We start from the raw sequence: 19401 nt of genomic DNA on the forward strand, positions 1-19401 counted from the left end.
ACGTACGTACAGAGCAGAGAGGACCCGCCGGGGCCAGCTGCCAAGCAGCATGTGTGGCCCTGCACAGCCTGGGTCCTTGAGGCACTCTGTGAGCATCTGTGGAGTGGATGACAAGAATGAGATTGGCGATACAGGAGGACAAGCGCCCGACGGATGGTCCCAGACCCTGGCAGCAGCCGAGGGACCTAGAGCTACAGCCCAGGGGTCGGGTTAGCTCAGGGCAGGAGGCCAGCCATGCTCTGCTCGGGGACAGGATGGAGACAGGTGAAGCTGGGTGTGTGTGGGGGGACGCGATGGGTGGAGGCACTGAGGCGTTCTCAGGACGTCTGTTTTCTTCTTTGGGGCCCTGGGGGTCTGGAGCCAGGAGGTGTGGTAAAGATGGATGGTTTGTAATAGCAGCGATGAGCAGGGGGGCTGATTAGGGCTGGGCGTGGAGATCCCTGAGCAGCTGGGGACCCTGGGAGGTTTGCGATGGAGTCTTCCACACAGAAGCTGGTAGGAATGGACTGGGCCACACTGGGGGTTTGCTGGGTGGCTGTGGCCGAAGACAACAGAGAAAGGAGAGGCTGAGATCCTGTGACGGAGTATTTACCAAGAACTTGAGAGCCAAGGATTTCACCCCACTCGTGAGGTAACAGACTAACCTGCCACCATTTCAGGTACACTGGCAGAAGACGTGAGACAGGTCAGAGACAAAAGACTGTTATTCACGGGAAAAGCAGTGGCCACAGTGTCAACACGGTATGCCGGTTCCCTGAGCCCCAGTTCCCACAGGGGTGACGCCGGTGCTCCTGGATGGAGGCTGCACACAGTAGTACCTTACAGGAGAAGAAGCAGGGCCTGTGAGCAAGTTTGGTCCTCGTCCCAGAGGGAGGTTACTTCGCCTTCGAGGTTGTTCTCTGCAAACACGATCCTGTGTGATGGCCCAGGGAGGAGTGGTCAGAGCCTGGCACACCCAGCGTGACGTGTGGGAGTGTCTCCTAACGTTGTCAACGTCGTGGCGCTCGAGTCCAGGTTTCCGGTCTGGCTGGAGACGGCAGCCGATTTGACAGGGACCAGTGACTCTCAGAGTACGGAGGGATGAAGAGCAGAGGCCTGGGCGAATGGATGGAGGGCAAGAAAGACCTGGACTTCTGGAAACTTTGGTCTGTGAGTGGGCTGCTGGAATTGGACATGTCACAGAGCGAGACAGAACATTCTGGAATCCCCAGTGAACAGGATGAAGCACTCTGGGCAAGCAGGGGCACAGGACTGTTAGATGGATGGGGCCAGGATGTTGGCAGGAGTAGGCATGACGGTGAGGATGCCACCCCAGGCGCCTGCGCCTTCAGTGGATGTGGGTGTAACCTGCAGGTCCACAAATGCAACGTATGACAAGGGAGATGATTGGGTGTGTATTAGGTGATCAGTAGCGCTGGATGTGTATTCATTTCCTGGGGCAGCCACACCAAAGCTTCATAAACTCGTGGGTCTTAAAACAAGGGGAATTTATTGTCTCAGTCTGGAGACCAGAAGTCCAAGACCCAGGTGTCCACAGGGCCACACTCCCTCTGAAACCTGTAGGGGACACTTTCCTCCCTGCTTCCAGCTTCTGGTGTTGCCAGCAACCCTTGGCGTCCCTGGCTTGAGGCCGCATCACCCCAATCTCTGTCTCCATCGTCACATGACTGTTCTCCCTGTGTCTGTGTCTCCTTTTCTAATAAGGACACCAGTCAGGTTGGAGTGGGGCCCCCTTAATACCCTCATCTTAACCTGCAGAGGCCCTACTTCCAAATGAGGCCACACTCATGGGTAATGGGGGTTGGACTTGAGCGTGTCTTTTGGGGGACACAGTTCTCCCATAATAGATGGTACTACATGTGCAAACAGTGAGAAGGTGAGAAGCTGCTCTCCACACTCACACGTTGGTCTTGGGGAAGGGGAGACGGCTGCGATGGTGCCTGTGAGCTGGGTCCCTGCATTGGTGATGCTTCTTTCCCAGGGCTTTGAAAGGCTGTTCCCACTCCCACCGGCAGGTGGCAGAGTTGCCCACACAAGGTCCAGAGTCCAGTACTGGGCTGCACTTCACTTAAGCATGAGATGGTCATTATTTATTGCCTCTTCCTAAGGAAGACTGAGAGGTGTGTATTCTTAGCTTCCAGATGTGGTTTAGCATGTTACGAAATCAATGGGTCCCACCTTTGACATCTGTCTCTGATGGAAGGCGGTCTTGAGGGCACGGCAGGGCCAGGCATATGCCAAACAGGGTTGGACCTCAGGGTTGGACCTCAGAGCTGCCAGGGGTTCAGGGTGCCAGGCACAGCTACCCCGGGTAACGGGCAGCCTGGAGATCACTCCCATTTGCAGGGTCTGTGGGTCCAGCTCACCTCCAAAGAAGCGGCATTCTGGGTCACACCTCTCCTTCCTAAAGGAACCAGGCCACGGACTTGGCTGGTCCCAGGGCTCGGCAGAGGCTGCACAGTGCTTGGCGGCTGTCGAGGGCCCTGGAGACCTGTTAGAAAACTCTCCTGTGGTGTGTGGTAGAGACTGCCCTTGACCTTTGACTTTGGCAGGTCAGAAGTAGGGACAACTTCACAACAGAAGTAGAGGCAACTTCAATGGAGACAGGCCATTCCCAGCAGACAGGGGGACTGTGGCCCCGGGGGTCAGGAGGGCAGGCTTCCACACGTGTCAGCTTTAAGGGCAGGAGCAGGCTGGGGAGACAGGATGTGCCACAACTTTCCCTTGTGCAGTTTCTAAAGGCTGAATCATTTCCAGGGTAACTGTCATCACGTCCTGCACTGCCTGCACTCCGCTGCTCACCTGGCTGGGCTCAGGCACCCCTAGTGCCCCGTCCACACCTCAGGGAGCTGCAGGCAGTGTGATGGTATGACCTGTGGGAAGGTCTGGCTTCCCGGATGTGCTTCCCACAGCAAGCAGGAGCCAGGAGGATGGTGGGGGACATCAGGTTAGGTTTGGGGGCCAGGAAATTTTGGAAAGAACGTTGCCTGGGACTGGGGTGTTGGTTCTGGTTCTGGTCGGCGTAGGAGGCCAAGTGGAACTGGGCCACACATACCACCTTGTTCCCGAGAAGTGCAAGGACCACACTGTGGAAGGTGTCCAGCAAGATGGTTCCATGTGTCCCAGACTCGGCTGTGGGAGGACCCTCTGTCTGCCCACACTGGGGTGAGACAGCCAGGCTAGAGGGGCCTGCTGGCATCCCACCTCCGTGCATGTCCGTCTCCTCTCTAGGCCGGGGCGTCCCCAGGCAGGGGCTGGCAGTGGTCAGCCTTGTCACAGCTTGTATGAGTGTCCTATGGCTGCCATAGGAAATGACCACAGACTGGGTGGCTAAGACAACAGAAATCTATCCTCTTCCAGTCTGGAGACCAGAGGTCTGAGTCAAGGCGCTGGCAGAGTGGTTCCCTCTGAAGGCTGTTCCTGCCTCGCAGCTTCTAGGGGTGGCGGCAATCTCTCCGGCCCCTGGGCTTGCAGCCACATCACGTGGCCTTCTCCTTGTGTCTCTGTGTTTCACAAAGCCCCCTGTCACTAGGTTCAGGGCCCACTCTCAATCCAGGACGATCTCCTCTGGCCATCCTTAACTTTATCACGTCAGCAGAGATCCTTTCTCTAAATCTAGTCACATCACAGGTACCAGGGGTTAGGACTTGGACATGTTTCTGGGGGACACAATTGAACCCACTATCACTGTACCCCAACACCTGGCACTGTTGCATGAATGGGGGACGGCTTCTGCTCTCAGTGTTGGCAGGTGATCTAAACACCCTCACACCACTTCTAGACCTCACTCCCTGTGGGTTCTGCCCCCACCCCAGGGAAGAGGGCGGGGACGGGGGGGGAGGGGGTGCAGGCCAGGCCAGTGTCTTTACCACACAGGGGTCATCCTTGCTGATCCCGCCCAGCAGGCCCGTGGGATCAAAGGCGGAGCGGGAACCAGCTTCAGAGGCTGCCGCTGTGCTGCTTCCGTTTCAGCAGCGTGGACTGAGGCCCACAAAGCACTGCTCCCTGCGCAGGGCTTGCAGCTGGTCAGCAGACCCCGCTGGTCTGATCAGTAAAGGGGCCCTGACCTAGGTGCCAGCTCCAGAATGGCCGTCCTACCCACAGCACTTGGGGCCCCGCCACATGGCCCATTTTAAGTTTGTGTCAATTGTTTCTTTGATTTTAATTTCTCTGCTGGGGCCAATGAGGAGGGGTAGAAATGAACCTCAGAACCAGCTGCCCGAGGACCTCCCACTGAGTCGGCGCAGTGGTGGCCCAGGGTTTCAGATGCATGCCTTGTGTATCCAGAGGTTCCCTCAGCTATGGCTCAGCCAGAATGATGCTGGCTTCCCGGTCACCTCTCGGTGGGACCTGTTTGTGGAAGCTGGCAGAGGCTCCCTCAGTATCTGGACTGCACAGACCCCTGGGACACTGCACGCACGGGGCCCTCTCATCTGAAAATGTCTTGTCACTAATTTGCCGGCTCTCTGGTCAGAAGTGTTTGTGAAAATCCAGAGGAGACCTAGATTCTGCTCTTGCATTGCAAACAATGTCAGTTCAGGGAGCTTTAGAAGGCCTGGTTGGCCTCTCTGTGGGGCCCTCTCTCCCAGCTCTCCAGGGATAAAGTGTTTTAGGAGAGAGCGGGAGAAGCAGTTTGCTTTGGAAATGACCAGCCAAGCTGGCGGGTGATTCTTCCCTCTCCTCACATAATTTTTCCCTGGGCCACAGCTATTTTTATTATTTCCAGTTGAGAATGAGACGAAAACATTGAATAGCTGTGTCTTTTAAAAATGCTTTTCACGCAAGCTAGAGCGGTCGTTTGCCAGATGTGAAAGGGAACGCGAGCTCTCCTGGCGCCTGCGCACTAGTCTCCAAACTAAGCACAATTCCCTGTGCGATCCCGGAGTCTCGGACTAGTGAGCATCCAGCCAGGCCTAAGGCATGCATGTGACCGGGAGGTGGAGGGAGCTATGTGGTGGCGGAAGGCCAGGTCACTGTCAACTCCTGGCTTCCATGCGTGGCCCTGCTGCTCAGGGCTCTCTTCCTGGTCGGAGTGTGCAAGGTTGACCTTAAAAATAGCAGCCAGTTATTTTTACCAGCAAAAATAGGTTTATTCCCGCATAGCAGAGAATTGCAATTGGGCAAGCGTGTTGTAGCAAAAACTGCAGGCAAGTTCAGCAAACAAAGGAGAGGACTGTTAATAGAGAAAAGGAAAGTGAGAGTTCAGGGTAGTAACGGCTTCTTGTTGGCTGAGTTGCACAGGGTTCCTTGGCTGGGCTTGTTGCTGGGCAAGAAGAAAATCCTCCTTCTGCTGGGGAAGTAAAGCAGAGATACTTCCTGGTGGGAAAGCAAGTTATGTCTCTTCCTGTTGGGGTGTGTACTTGACGCGGAGTGGTGTGGGAGGGTGCCCCACTCCTTTTTTTAAAAAAAATTTTATTGGGGAAGGGGAACAGGACTTTATTGGGGAACAGTGTGTACTTCCAGGACTTTTTTCCAAGTCAAGTTGTTGTCTTTTCAATCTTAGTTGTGGAGGGCGCAGCTCAGCTCCAGGTCCAGTTGCTGTTTCTAGTTGCAGGGGGCACAGCCCATCATCCCTTGGAGGGAGTCAAATCGGCAACCTTGTGGTTGAGAGCCCACTGGCCCATGTGGGAATTGAACCAGCAGCCTTCGGAATCAGGAGCGTGGAGCTCTAACCACCTGAGCCACCGGGCCGGCCCCTCCCCTCCCCACTCCATTTTAAAGGAGGTTTCCTTTATTCAGTTCCACACGTCCACTTGGTGTCCCACACTCCACAAACACTTGGGGTTGTGATAACCAAATCCTATAAATCAAGTCAGCAAACCCCAAGGTGGACTTGGGACATTGTATTACAGTTTGGCTAAAGGCTTCCGGAATGGGACCTGAGACCTGCCCTGGCCCAACACCCGCCTGCGCAGCTCCAGTTCTAACGCAATGAAGGTCTGTCTGAAGCTTTTGATATATGGAGGACTCGTGGGTGCAATTCCCCGTCGTACACCAGGGGGCAGTGCCCCATAGCGCGGGCTGCTGGCCCTTTCCTCCCACAATTCTTACCCTTCTCAAAGTTGGATAAAGGGACTTCAAAGTCCACTTGGAAGAATGATGGGTGAGAATGGCTAGTGTAAGTTTCTGGGAAAATAAAAGAGTGAGGGGGTGGGGGTGTTCCCTGTGCAGTCATCTAAGCCTGTCATCAGTTAAGCTTCCATGAGAACGACCATGGCGCGCCTCTGTCTCATGGCGGTGACGCAGGGCGGATAGCAAAACCCCGTGCGGCTGGAGCAAGAATCAGCGGAAATCCCCCCAGACAGTCGGTGTGATTCGTCCAGGTTGAAGCTGCAGTGTCACATTGGTGGAAGCAGGGTGGCCGGCTAATGGCACTGGAAGGAGTGGACAACTAGCGTCTCCCTTTCCAGCACATAGCAGGGTGAATCCCATATGAAATAAATGCGCGCCAAAAAAAGTTAATAAAGAAGAAAATATTTGTGCCCTTTCCAAGCTGAGTGTTTATTTCTAAGCAATGCAGGAACCCGCAGAGTGAAAAACTGTCCATTTGAGTACACGACATTAGAAACTTACATTGTCCAGAAGCACTGTCAACCATCTTAAAACTGAAGTTGCAGACCAGGAAAATGTTTGCAACATCCCACAAACTGCTTCTATTTATGAGAATGGACCCAGATAGATAACTCTCAGGGAAGATTTATTATATTCTTTCTAGATGAATTACTCCAAAAACACTTGTTTGAGTTAAATCTGTTTATAAAGATGTTGTAAACCCTTATGAGTAGCTTGATTACTTGTTTCAAATACAAAACCAGAGTGCCTCTCTTGTGGCCCATCGTCAGTTGTCTGTGTGGGAAGACACGCTTCAGCATTTAAATGGTTGGATGCTTGACTGCTGGCCACGCCCTCAGGTTTCAGGCTGAGTGAAGGAGCTGGTGTGGGTGTGGGTGAGGGGCTTTGTTCTGAGAGGTGAGTTCTGTGCTGGGGGTTCATTCATCCACACCTGTGCCTGAGAATGACAGCTCTGCCACAGACCTAATGAGTGTGTGTGTGGAGGGGGGAGCGTGGGTGGGGGGAAGGCAGGTGGCCCAGCCACAGGGACTTCCAGCAAGAAGTGCCTGCCCTCTTCCCACCTACCTGCCCACCTGGCACCTGCCTTAGGGCTGTTCACCTGGTGGCCGAACTTGGTGCCCCAGACAGAAGGGCAGGTAGAGGCAGATTACTGTGACATTCATACAGTTTGTGCTTCAGGGGCCCTTCCAAGTTGGGATGGGGGGTGGGGGGAGTGGGGCTGGGATGTATGCACAGGTCATGTATTTTTGTAAAGTTAGCAAAATAACTTAGTTTTATATTACTTTTCTTAAAGAGGCTCCCCAATTTTATATGTTCCAGGCCCCACCAAACATGAGTCCCCTCTGCTCAGCGGCTTCTGCTTTAACCCCAGGAGACACCCAAATGCCTTCCTTCTTCCTCTGAGAAGCTGCAGAGTTTTCTGAAATGATGAGTCACCCTCACCCCAGGGGTAGCCACGGGGTGGGATTCAGCAGAGAAGCTGGGAACCATTTGAAAGGTGTTTGCTCATTCACTCAACACACGTCTCGAGCGCCAAGTGCAGCTCTGGAAGGGAAGGGGTAAGCAGTAAAGGTGGAAAGTGGGCAGACCCGCCCGAAGCTCTCGGCCAGGGACTCGCTGACACGTACTGGCACACAGGTCAGGCCAGCACCGGTATGGGGTCCTCGGAGGGTTTCCCAGGGCAAGTTCCTAGAAAATGGGATGTCAGGGAGCCCAGGAGAGCATGGGCCTGGAATCCCGGTGTGGGCCAGCCCTGGTGCTGTGATCCCAGCCGGGGCCCTGGGACAAGATCGAGCAGGGTAGACATACAGGGTCGTGTTTGGGGCGTCAGTGAGCAGGGACGCCAACTGCATTTGGGGTTTCCAGAAGACAGTGAAATCACCATGCCATAGACTGAATTGTTTCTCCCCAAATCCAAATGTTGAGGCCCTCACTCCCAATGTGACTATAAGGAGGTGATTAAGGTTAAATGAGGTCAGAAGGCTGGGGCCCTGGTCCCCCAGGCTGATATATTGTAAGAGGAGGAAGAGACACCAGCCAGAAGGCAGCCGTCTGCAAGCCAGGAAGAGAGCCCTCACCAGGAACCAAATCAGCTTGCACCCTGAGCTGTGATGTCCAGTCTCCAGGATGGTGAGAAAGAGCCGTCTACTGTGGCATTTTGTTGGACAACCTGAGCTAACCGAGACCCCCGCTCCCCCACCCCCTGGGGTGGTCAGACTTGCTAGACCTTTGTCTGCTCCATGGGCTTCAGTGGTTTTCTTAGATTCATAGGCAGCAGAATAGGGGGTTGAGTGAGGGTTCCCAGAGCCAGACCCCTGTGTTCAGTTCTCAGATCTGCAGTGTGCAAGCTGGGTGGCTTGAGGGGTATTGCCTGCTCTCTGACTTCATGTTCCCCATCTATACAGCAGGGTGGCAGCAGGGCTGGCCTGACAGGGACCCCCCCACATTCAGATGACTATAGTGTGGTGGGCTCAGAGTGTTGAGGGGCACTCTTGTATCTCCACTGGTTTTGGACAGCTGGGGGTCCCCGCCTCCCAAGCCCCTCCCAGCCAGAGGGACATGGCTGGGAGGGTGGGGTTTTTTTGAGCCTTCCTGGTCAGGCCACTCGGACCCCATGAAGTGTTGGAGAAAAGTACTGATATCTGGGCACTGAGGCTGCCCATCTGGGGACTTGACAGCTGGGCTTGGCAGGGGTTTGTCCTCTATGCAACTGTACGTGACTAACTGGTGCTCAACTCGCAACAGCCACCTGGTCCCATCCAGACTGCACCTCCCTCTGCTCTTCAAAAACCTTCCCAGGGGATTGTCCCACTCCAGGGACCCTGGAATACTTCTCACCCTGGAGTAAGTGAATTCCAAACCAAAACCGGGCTTAAAAGAGAGAAGTAAATCCTTCAAACCGAGAGTCCTGTCTTAGATTCCCTCTGGGGAGTTGGGCGCCCCCAATCCCCTCAGGTCAATGGCCAAGAACGCTCTGCACAGGAATAAAATACAGGGATAAAAATGCCCAGATGGTCGGTGACAACATGGGTACCAAGAGGGGCGTGCCCGGAGACACAGGGAGGGCTGCAGACGCGGCCCCAAGGACGGGGTCTGGTGGCCAGGGTCGTGCAGAGCAGCCTTTGCAGGAGGTGAGGGCCGTGTCCCCTGGCACCCCGCCGAGGTTGGTCACTTGGATCGCACGGGACCTGGGACTTTCAGAGGGAGAGGAGCTGGGAGAGCGAAGGGGCTGCGCGGGCAGAGTAGGAAGTGGGGCTGGGGTGAGGACCCGAGAGGGGCCATGGGCGGGGCTGAGAGCCAGGGAGGGGCGGGGATAGGGCGGGGCCGGGACGTGAAGGGGAAGGTGATGTAGGCGGAGCGTGTCCCGGCTGGAAGGGGTCGGTCCTCGACGGGCTGTAGGCGGGGTCGGGTCTGGGGTCTGGCCGGAGGCGGGGCGAAGGAGGGCTGGACTCGCGCGCGGAGCTCCGCGCGCACTGGGCTCACACCAGAGCAGACCCAGGCACTCAGGTCTCCGCTGCCTCTAGCGCGCGGGCAGGAAGCCGGACCCTCTGCACCTGCAGAGACCTCGGGCTCGGCGGATCCGGCACGGGCACCTGTGGCTGCTCCCTGTTCCCCGGGCCCCCAGCCGGGCCATGGTGCGCGCGGAGTCGGCGGCTCCGAGGGCTCGCCGCGGCCGCGTGTGAGCTGGGGACCCGAGGAGGGACCTGGCGCGGGGCCGCCGGCAAGATGCCTGTCCTTCCGGAGGCGCGGGCCGCGGGACGAGCGCTGGCCCTGGCCCTGGTGCTGCTGCTGCCCGCCGTGCCAGCGGGCGCCGGCGCCCTGCTCCGCCTCCAGCCCAGCATGTGAGTAGCGGGAGTGGGAGGGCTCGGCGGGACGTCCGAAGACCCGGACCCTTGGGCGGATTTATCCCTGGGGTCCTGAGAACAGTGAGCTCTTTGCCGTAACTGGGGAGGGGGCAGTGAAGAGACAAGGTTCCGGGGTTGGGTCTGGGGGCGCTTCCGTGGCAGGGCCCCTCAGCTTCTGCTCTTCCCTTCCTCGTTTCCCCTAACGCAGCACACTCAGGCGGATGCTGCGCTCGGACCGAGGTGAGGACATCTGGGTCCTTGCCGAGCAGGGTCCGCCCAGGGAGCCCCGCTTGGAGAAGGCAGAAAGGAAGCAGCCAGTCTCCACTTCCTTCCAAAGCCTGTCCGGGGCCTGGGGGCCGGGGGGGGGGGGGCTGTGCAGGGGCGGATTGTGCCCAAACAGGGGCCACGCAGATCTGGTTTATGTGTTAAACACGTGCGGTTCGGGGCTGAGAGACTTGAGAAGGAATTCAGCACCAGAATGGGCAGGAAGAGAGGGTCAGGGAGCCTGCTGAGATGGACTAAATTCTGAAAGATGATTCCCCAGCCGGCCGTTTAGCGGTCTCTCTGAAACAGCAATCGATCCTTGCGTTGGCCTCAAAGGAAAACTGGTGCCAAAGGGAGCCGACCGGAGGGGGAGGGGGGAAGGGGAAGGGGAGCCCGCCGGCGGCCCCCACCCCAGCACTCCTGGCGCCTGCAGAGCTTGGAAAGGCTGCTGAGGGGCTGCAGATGGGTGGACGAGCGGCCCAGGCCCACGTTCAGGCCTCTTGTCCAGCGCTTCCCCGAGGGCCAGGCGCACCTGACTGTGCAGGAAGACTGGACAGGCTTTCAGGTGTGTGGAAGGGGCACTCCAGGCCCCCAGAATCCCCACCCTGGGTCTTGCTTTGCTCCAAGAAGGAAGATTCCTTGTGATCTTTCAAAGGAGCTGGTTCTCTGGGTTGGGGCCCTTTGCATCCAGAAATGTGAGCAGCCTAAGTCCCTGACACTGCACGTGACTTCTACTGGACATTCCTCTTTCCTGGGACCTCAGTGAATTGAGTTGGTGCACGGGAAGCTGCAGCCTCAGAAGGGTTATGACCGTGGCAGTGGCTTGGCCTGTCTGCCCTCACATGGTTGGCTGGGGACTTCCAGAGGCCCCCAGGGTGCTGGTTGGGGTGGGCAGTTGCTCAGCCCTCTTAGGCGGGGGCTTCTGGTTGCCATTCCTGGGCTCCTTTCCCTGAGCCCCAGGGATGTTTCCTGAGGTTGTCCCTCCCTTCCCCCGCACCTAGGGCTCTGGAGGAAACCTTTCCAGCCAGTGGCTAGTGGATGGCAGTCTCTTCCTGCTTCCTGCTTGTCCCAAAGCCTCCTCTGCTGTGCTTCAAATCCAGGTCTCCTTCAAGCCTTTGCCCACCAGTCCTCAGGGAGCCTGGCAGGCAGGGGTGGCCTGCACCCCTACATCTTAGCTGGGGCATAGCTACTCAGGGCTTCTGTTCTCAGATTGCCCCACGCGTGTTGAGTTCTGGGACACTTAGAAGCACACTTCCCTAGGTCCTCCTGTGTCCTAAGCACCTGGCACTTCCAACCTGCAGTGGGGCCGTGGTGGGCATGGCTGGTGGCTGAATGAGCCAGGAGAATGCCTTCTGCCCCAACCCAGAGAGGTTTGTGTGCTGGGCTGTCTAGCAGCTGTTCTGCTGAGCAGAAAGTTGGTGGGAGCAGGCAGGCTCCTGGAGGTGTCAGATGTGCCCTTTGCTCCCTGCACCCCCGAGGGGCAGGGGAGGCACCGGGAGAGCAGCAAGGGTCTCAGAAAGTGCTTTGTCCTCAGAGGTCCTACCCTCCCTACCACCCTTCCCTGCACAGGCAGCCCTACCCTCTGCCTGTTTTCTTGACCTGCCATGGTGGTCTCTGGGGGAGGCAAAGTGGGAAGGGTGCTGAAAGGGGAGGGGGGTCCCACTGACTCAAAGCCTCAGGGGCTCTGAGGGCCTTTGTGGACCTGTGGGAGCCATGTGGCTGGTCCTTGGGGTCCCGCTGGCCGACCGCGTCAGGATACAAAACCGTCCAACGCTTATTTATTTATTTTTTTATGCTCTAAACTGGATTCCTGCTACTACGGAAGAATGGCTTGCCTTTCTTCCCGGGGCCTGGAACGGCTACTGACCCCAGGCAGGGCTGGCCCAAGGCTGCCGGGTGTCCTGTGGGAGCAGGGTCTGGGGACAAGGAGATGGTGTCCCCATGCAGTGGAGCTCTGACTGGCCGTGGTCTGAGAAGATGTCTGCTCCAGTGCTCTGCTTCCCCCGGGACTAAAGTCCCCTTTAGGTGGCTGTGCTGGGAAAATGGCCAGTGCTTGAGAGTCAGCTGTTTATAATGACCCCGCCTGTCCATGGAGAGACAAGTCCCGTCTTGCAGGTGGCCCTTGCCATGACCCTCCTCAGACCTCATGGCCCCAGGACTGGAACTGGGCAAACCCCAGAGCTTCCCCACACACTGGCTGCACCCAGGCCAGGGGACGCGGGTGCAGAGGCCAGCCATGGGGGTAAAAACGGAAGCCTGTGACAACAGACGTGATAAAATTGCTTCTCAGCACCCCGCCTGGACGAGGGGGTGTGCAGCCAGGCATCCCAGCTGGGTGTGGATCGTGGCCCCTGCGTCCCACCCTGGTTTTCCCATTATCACCTCCTCACCCTCGTGACCTTATCCTGGGGTCCAGGGGCCTGGAACCGCCCACCCTCAACTCTGTGCCAGCCTCCCGGAACCCCGCTCTGCCTGGAGCAGTGACCCTCCTACCCAGCTGTGTTCACTTTCTAGTTTGGGGATTACCTTTCCTCGCCCACATGGAAACCAGGACCCAACTGCGAGGCACAGGGGGGCCTGCGTTTCCTCCCGCCCAGCACCAGGAGTCTACTGGGTGCTCCTCCCGCCTGCCCGCCCCATCCCAGAAAGTCATCCCAGCGCTCACCCCGCCTCCCTTTAAGGGGATCAGAACCCACTCAGGTCTGAGCCACCATTTTCAGGGCGGTGGAGAGAGAGGTGCAGCCTTCCCGTGTGTGTGGGAAACCAGGTAGTCCCTGCAGGCCCGGGGAGCAGTTCTGAGGACCAGAGTCATGCAGGTGCATCAGGGGTTGGGGACAGGTGGGCAGGGGATGGGACAGTGACCAGAGTGGATGTGCCGGAAGGGCTGCTGTGTGACCTTTGGCGTGGTCACCTCTCTGGCTAGCAGCTGCCCATGTGGCTGAGGTTTGAAGAGGGCTGGGAAGGAAGAGGGGACCCTTCAGAGGAGAGCCCCCAGCTCTTCTGGGGTCCCTGCCTTGCCCCTTGTGGGGTGTTTCTCCTCCCGCTGGCCTAGTGGCCAGACCACTGCCCAGCTCCTCCTGAGCCCTCAGCACACCTGTGCCAAAGAACCGAGCTTTGTGGCATCACCTCCCCGAGGCCCCATGCTGGCATCCTGAGTGCTGAGCTGGGGTCAGCGTGAGGGAATGGTGACGACATCCAGGGGATGTGGGGCCCTGGGAACCAGACACACAGGACTGTCTCTGAGCCAGGGCCCATGCTGGGTTCCAGACTCACTGGTCTCATTTCAGACACCCAGGAGCCATCAGGCGTCCTTACAGATGCTGCAAGACGGTCAGCAGCCCCTGGGGCTGTGCAGAGGCCCAGACCTGCCCATGTTCGTAACTGTCCTCCTCGAGTAATCTCCATCATCAGGCAATGAAGGACAGAGCCACTGGCAGTGGCACCCACAGCACTGGGGCCATTTCAGGGTCAGGGCTGGGACTGCAGCCAGCAGCTCAGAGGTCATTGGGTCTAAGCCCCTCCCCCCATCATCCTCTCCTCCCCCTCCCACTGTTTACTAGGAAAGCTGCGAGTGATATCTGTGTTGCTAGGCGCAGTTGTGGGCAAAAGAATTTGGAGCAAAAACGACGCAACACCTGTAGCCGTTCATGTGGGCCAATTTCTGTTTACAAATGGCACTGTGGGTCCCGGGCCTGTCCACTGCCATGGTGCCCCAGTATCGGCAGTGACATGGGCTGTCAGGAGCCTTTTCTATGCTGGCTCATGTCACCCTCATGGCACCCTTCGAGGCCAGTGGGAGCTGAGGCACAGAGGGGGCAGTGCCCGTGCATCTCACAGAGGTAGTGGGGGTTGAGGTCCCAACCCGGGCCACCTGGCAGTGGAGTCCTTGCTTCCAGACACTGGGCAGTGGTTCTCAAACATGAGTGCACATGAGTCCCCAGAGGACCCAGCTTCTGGTTCAGTGGGTGTGGTGGGGCCTGAGAATTTGCATTTCTGACGAGTTCCCAGGAGAGGCTGCAGGCTGCCCGGGCACAGGGTAGGGTAAGGGGTCCGTGACTGGGGTGAGGAGCCCAGCCCCACCAAACCACCCCTGGCAGGAAGGGATTGAGGAAAGACAGGACCCCAGCTTCTTTCTCCCCTTGGCTCCCCACTCCAATATCCTGCTGGTCCTTTCCTTGGCCAGACCCACCTGGAGCCAGAGGGCAAGAATATATGTGTGCATGCATGTAAGCATGTGTGCATGTGTGCACGTATGTGTGTGCATGTGTGCGTATGTGTGTTTGTAAGTGCATGCATGCATCTGAGTGCTTGTGAGTACATGTGTGTTTGCACATATGAGTTCGGCTGGCCTTGGGCCAGGGCAACTGGGCAGGGCGGGCCCGAGTCCCCGAGTGCTGAGCCTGGGAGCACCAGGCAGCCTAGCAGACCAGCTGTGCATGTCAGGGCCTCGTGGTAATGAAGGCCCCACCTGGCGTGGGGTGGGAGGGTGGTAATGAGAACAGATGGTTTTAGGTAAGGGGCCTGGGGGCCATGCCGTCATCTGGCAGAGCTGGAGACATCAGGTGGGAGTTGGGGAGGGGCCCTGGTGCTCGATTCGCCAGGCCTGCTGCGCCCCCAGCAGGCTCCTTCCGGGGTGAGCCCACAGCTTGGCTGAACGCGCCCTCAGAGGCCCCGTGGAATCTGCTGGCTTTGCCAACTTTCTAAAGCAGTGAAGCCTTGCTTTCTTTCCTCAGATTTGCCTCTGTGGGGGCCACGCTGGTCCTTGAATCAGACCAGGCCTGGGGAAGCTGGGCTCAGGGCACCCTGCTTGGCCTGTCACCGGGACGCCTCTCCCCTCACCTGAGCGGGGCAGGGCCCTCCTTCTCTTCCCTGTTACCTCCATCTCCTTCCTGAGTGGGCACGTTCATTGTCCAAACACTCAAGGGTGCTGGGAAGCCACTAATACCACGGGACAGTGGTCACTGGAAGCTGGTGGCCCTCCTGCCCTGTGTCCCCCACTCCATGCTGGCTTCCTCTCTTTGTCCTGCCTGGAGCAAACTCCTACTCAGCCACGTTCCCCAGTGTCACCAGCTCCGGGGACGGCGTGGGGCCGGGATGGCTGGGGTGGAGAGAACCTGTGGTCGCAGCCACGTGGACTCCAGGTCTGCGTCACTGTTCCCGCTGACCCCGCTGTAAGGGCCAGTGGCCTCTATGTTTTGGGGTTTTGGGGGCATCAGGGTGTCATGTGGGCAGCATAGCCCACGTGTGGGGGATGCACAGATGCAGCCCGGTGGTCACCCTGTTCCCTCGAGCCTGGGGTGGGCATGGGCATGGACACCCTGCCATGGGGCCTGGTGTTGGGTCTGGACCCCACTCTGGATGGCTGGACACCCGATGGTGGGTGTGTAGGAAGACTGGTGCCTGCTGACGGTGGGTGGCCAGGGTGCTGACTGACTGTCCTCTGTCGCAGGCCCCACGTGTGTGCTGAGCAGGAGCTGACCCTGGTGGGCCGCCGTCAGCCGTGTGTACGTGCCTTCAGCCAACTGGTGCCCGTGTGGAAGCCAGGCTGTGGGTGGCAGGCATGGTGTGTCAGCCACGAGCGGAGGTACGTGGGTCCCGCGTGAGACAGGGGGCTCTGCTCACACCAAGAGCAGCACAGAGCATCCAGGAGCAGGGCAGCCAGGGCGGGGGTGCTGTCCTGGTGTCAGGACCACTAACAACCCCCCAAAGCCTGTCATCTGAGGTCAAGGCCTCTGACACGCCCCTAGGGGTGAAGCTGCCACTGAGGCTGTTCCCAGACTTGGTGTCCTGCTCAGCAGGTCCCTGGTGCCTTTGATGGGGACCCTGCAGGGAGGAGGGGACCCTGAGGGGGGAGGGGAAGTCCTTGGGGAGGGTGTCTCTGAGGGGAAGGACCCCATGGGGGAGGCGGGGACCCTGCTGGCCACATAAGAGGGTGTAAAGCAGGGCGCCCAGCCTGCCGAGTTACGGGCTGGAGGTTGCTGCCACCAGACCCCTGGCCTCCTGCCCAAGCCCATGTGAAACTTTTTATTGCTCAAGATTTCATTTCAAAATCAAATGTAGGGAGTGCCTTTGCATACCTCTCCTCTTCTTATAGACTCAGTTCTGCAATCTGCCTGGTTGCAAAGCTGGGGGAGGGGTCAGCTCAGGCAACGTCCCCCGCCTGGAAGCTGGCGGCTGCCCCCGGGCCAGGTGGAGGGAATGTGGCACAGGGTCCTCATTGGGTGTGGTGTCCGGCTTCGTGGCGAAGTCTTGGGGGAGTCGACTGCACTGTATCATTACGTGGGGCCTGAACCCGCTGTGCCTGCTCCCAGGAGCTCCAGGGCGTCTGCCCTCCTCTGTGCTGGGGCGCAGCTCTCGTTTAAATATTCATCTGCTGTACGTTCCTATGTGTTCGAAATAGAGGTGGGGCAGTGCCCAGAAGCTCTGTCAGTGGTTCTCAGCCCGGGCAATGGTCCCCTTTCCTGGACACCTAGGCAGTGTCTGTAGAGTGTCCCTTGTGACTGATGAGCTGGGACGACGGTCAGCTGCTGTAGCCAGTGGAGGCAGGAACACCATTCGACATCCTACAGCGCAGGGTGGCCCCTGCACTATGAGGGATGTGCCCAGGCGTCAGGGGTGCGGCAGGGGGCTGAGTTTCAGGGGCCTCAGAAGCGTGCGCTTTGCAGTCTGTCCTGCCAGACAGACCTCCACACGCACAGATGTCCGTGTATTTACAGAACGGGAATGAGGTCACAGGAGCTGCACACCACCCCAACAACTGGTGGTAAAAGAGCGTGACTTTGGAAGTAGCCAGAAGCCCTGTGGCCCCGGGACCGGAAAGGACAATGGGTGGCCAAGCCGGGGAAGCCCCTGTGGGTGGCCGTCACGATTTCTCTGTCACTGGCCTCCAGGCTGGCCTGGGCACGTGGGAGCAGCATTTCCAAATGGCTGTGTGTCCTGGCTTCCTGCCTGGCATCCGGGGCGCTGTCCGGGAAAGTCCCACTGTCTGGGAGGGCCGCGCTGCCCAGGCATGTGCCGGCGGGGTCACAGCATCCCGGCCATGGTTTGTGTCAGTGGGGGTGTTTTCTTCTGTGTCAGGATTATCTGGGAAGTCTCAGGAGGGCCCATGTGCAAAGCAGGTTCCTCTTGTACCTCCCATCTCAAGGGGACTGGGACAGTCTCCCCAACCTGCAGCCGTCCTGCCTCAGGGTTTCCAGGAGCAGTTTGAGTCCCTGGCCTGTGGGTGGGGGAGGGCAGCTCTGTGGACGTGTAGCTGTCCGGTCGGCCTGGCTATGGAAAGCAGGCAGGACCTCCAGGCAGGGCTGTCCCCGCTGCAGCTCTCCACTCAAGGTGAATGAGACCCGTCTCGCCGCCTCTGTGCCCGTGGACGATCAGGTGTCCTGTAGGGTTTCCTTAAACCAGAGCCAAGTGGTTTTGGGGCCCGGCCTCACTTGCCTTCTGGAGTGCTCCCAGTGCTGTTACCGTGTTGTTCCCCTCCCACGACGCCCAGGACTGTGTCCTCTGTGCCAGCGTGGGCAGTTTCCCCAAATGCCTCATCAAGATGCCCCTCCAGCGGCCGCTGGGGCTGTGGCCAGTCCCGAGGAGGGCCTCTGCCGCTGACGTGCCCCGTTCATCCTTCCAGGGAAGCTGGCCTGAGCCCCCTCCCTTCCCCCCTTCTGCCCAGACCAATTATCCAGTCCATCTTTGTGTCACTTCTAGAGCATCAGTGTTTCCCCGAAAAACCTGCCAGCCTGCACAGACCACCCCAGGCTGGGGGAGCTCCCCAGGCCCTGTAAAGGGCCCACACCCTTTCTGGGGGGTGCAGTCCACTCGAAGGAAGGAAGGAAAAGGATTCTCGGAACACAGAGCCACACGTGTTCCTCTCCCACCAGGCCCACCCCGCCAGACCTGCTGTGCTGTGGCCTGGGCTCCCAGGTGGCTGCAGGAGGTGGAGGAGTGGGCACCAACCTGGCAGCCACATCCCTGTCAACTGTGCCTGCTGTGAACCAGATGCCCGGTGGAGGCTGGATCCCCTGTGAGCTGTCCCGTGTGAGCTGCAGAGGAGCGAGGGGTTGGCTCTCACCGGCTCCCCCAGGGGCTGCAGGCTGACCGGCTCTCTCCAAGGGTCTCTAACTCTTGGGCGCATAAGGGAGGGGCAGATGGGCTAGTTGCCCCAGCTTCCCGGTGACCGGTGACCGCGAGGACCTGCACGTAGCCCCAGGAGAGGGATAAATATTTACGGTGGAAGGGCCCAAACACTCCGCAATGCCAGAGAATGTCCCCGCTGTGGCGGTTTCTCTCTAGGCAAGTGGTTTCATGTCCTGCCAAGGCAGTGTTTGCAGAGTTCCCTGACCACTCACTGTGTGCCGTGCACGGCACATACTACGCTTCCCGGAAGCGGCCCTGTTTGTTTGTGGGGTGCGGGTCCCCACGGCTCCCACGGCTCCCCAGGGCCAAGCCCCAGCACGCCCGGAGGCTGTTTCGTTTCCTGGACACAGACAACAGTCCAGGCCCTCAGGCCACTCCCAGGGGCTCAAGGGCCCTCGACCCAGTGGCTGTTGGCTGGGCCTGGGTCATGGTTGCTACAGACAGTGGTGGGGCTGGGGTGGAGTGTCACTATCCTGAGGGCTGCAGGGTGGCCCCAGCCTGCCCGGCCCTTCCGCTGGTCACTGCACTCTCTTGTCCTTCTCCCTCCCGCACCCCACTCCACATCTGCATGGCCAGTCTTGTCTTCATAAACACAAGCACCTCACAGCCATGGGTCCCGAGGGCATGTGCAAAGATCTTATTTCCAAATAAGGCCCCGATCATAGGTTATGGGTGGGCATGGATTTGGGGGGACACTGCTCAGCCAGCACAAGCCATAAGAGACATGGGGATGTGTGGACGGGGGCAGTTAGCCATCTGTCTTGCTGAGTGTCACCAGGTAAGGGGTGGAGGTGGTTTGGGAGGGGGACAGAAGAGGAAGGAGAGTGAGGGTGGCTCCTAGGAGAGCTGGTTGGGCCAGATCCTTGCGCTGTTGTAACCCTCTCTCTGAAGAAGCAGAAATGGAGCTTTCTGGAAGGGCGTAGACCCTTCTGAGATCTGAGGCCCCGCTGCAGAGGGGCCAGATGTGGAGCCCTGGGGTGTGGGGTGTAGCCACACGGGGAGCTGCTGGGCTGTGTATGATGGGACGCCCTGTGCCTCCCACCCTGGCTTCTGCTCCAAGTTCATGGCCACAGGGTGACTCCTGGGGGTAGGG

General features: G+C 58.6%; 1 protein-coding gene across 1 annotated transcript in view; it reads left to right on the forward strand.

Annotated features, from left to right (window-relative positions):
- The first annotated feature begins 9502 nt into the window (after positions 1-9502).
- The window catches only part of MEGF6 (multiple EGF like domains 6), a 90946-nt gene continuing 81047 nt past the window's right edge, over positions 9503-19401 (forward strand). Inside the window, exons 1-2 of the mRNA XM_019757124.2 lie at positions 9503-9914; positions 15631-15765. Of these exons, the coding sequence (XP_019612683.2) occupies positions 9799-9914; positions 15631-15765 (251 nt within the window). The 5' untranslated portion in view covers positions 9503-9798. The remainder of the gene's footprint in view (positions 9915-15630; positions 15766-19401) is intronic.

This window comes from Rhinolophus sinicus, linkage group LG06 (assembly GCF_036562045.2).
Source record: "Rhinolophus sinicus isolate RSC01 linkage group LG06, ASM3656204v1, whole genome shotgun sequence".
Taxonomy (NCBI): domain Eukaryota; kingdom Metazoa; phylum Chordata; class Mammalia; order Chiroptera; family Rhinolophidae; genus Rhinolophus; species Rhinolophus sinicus.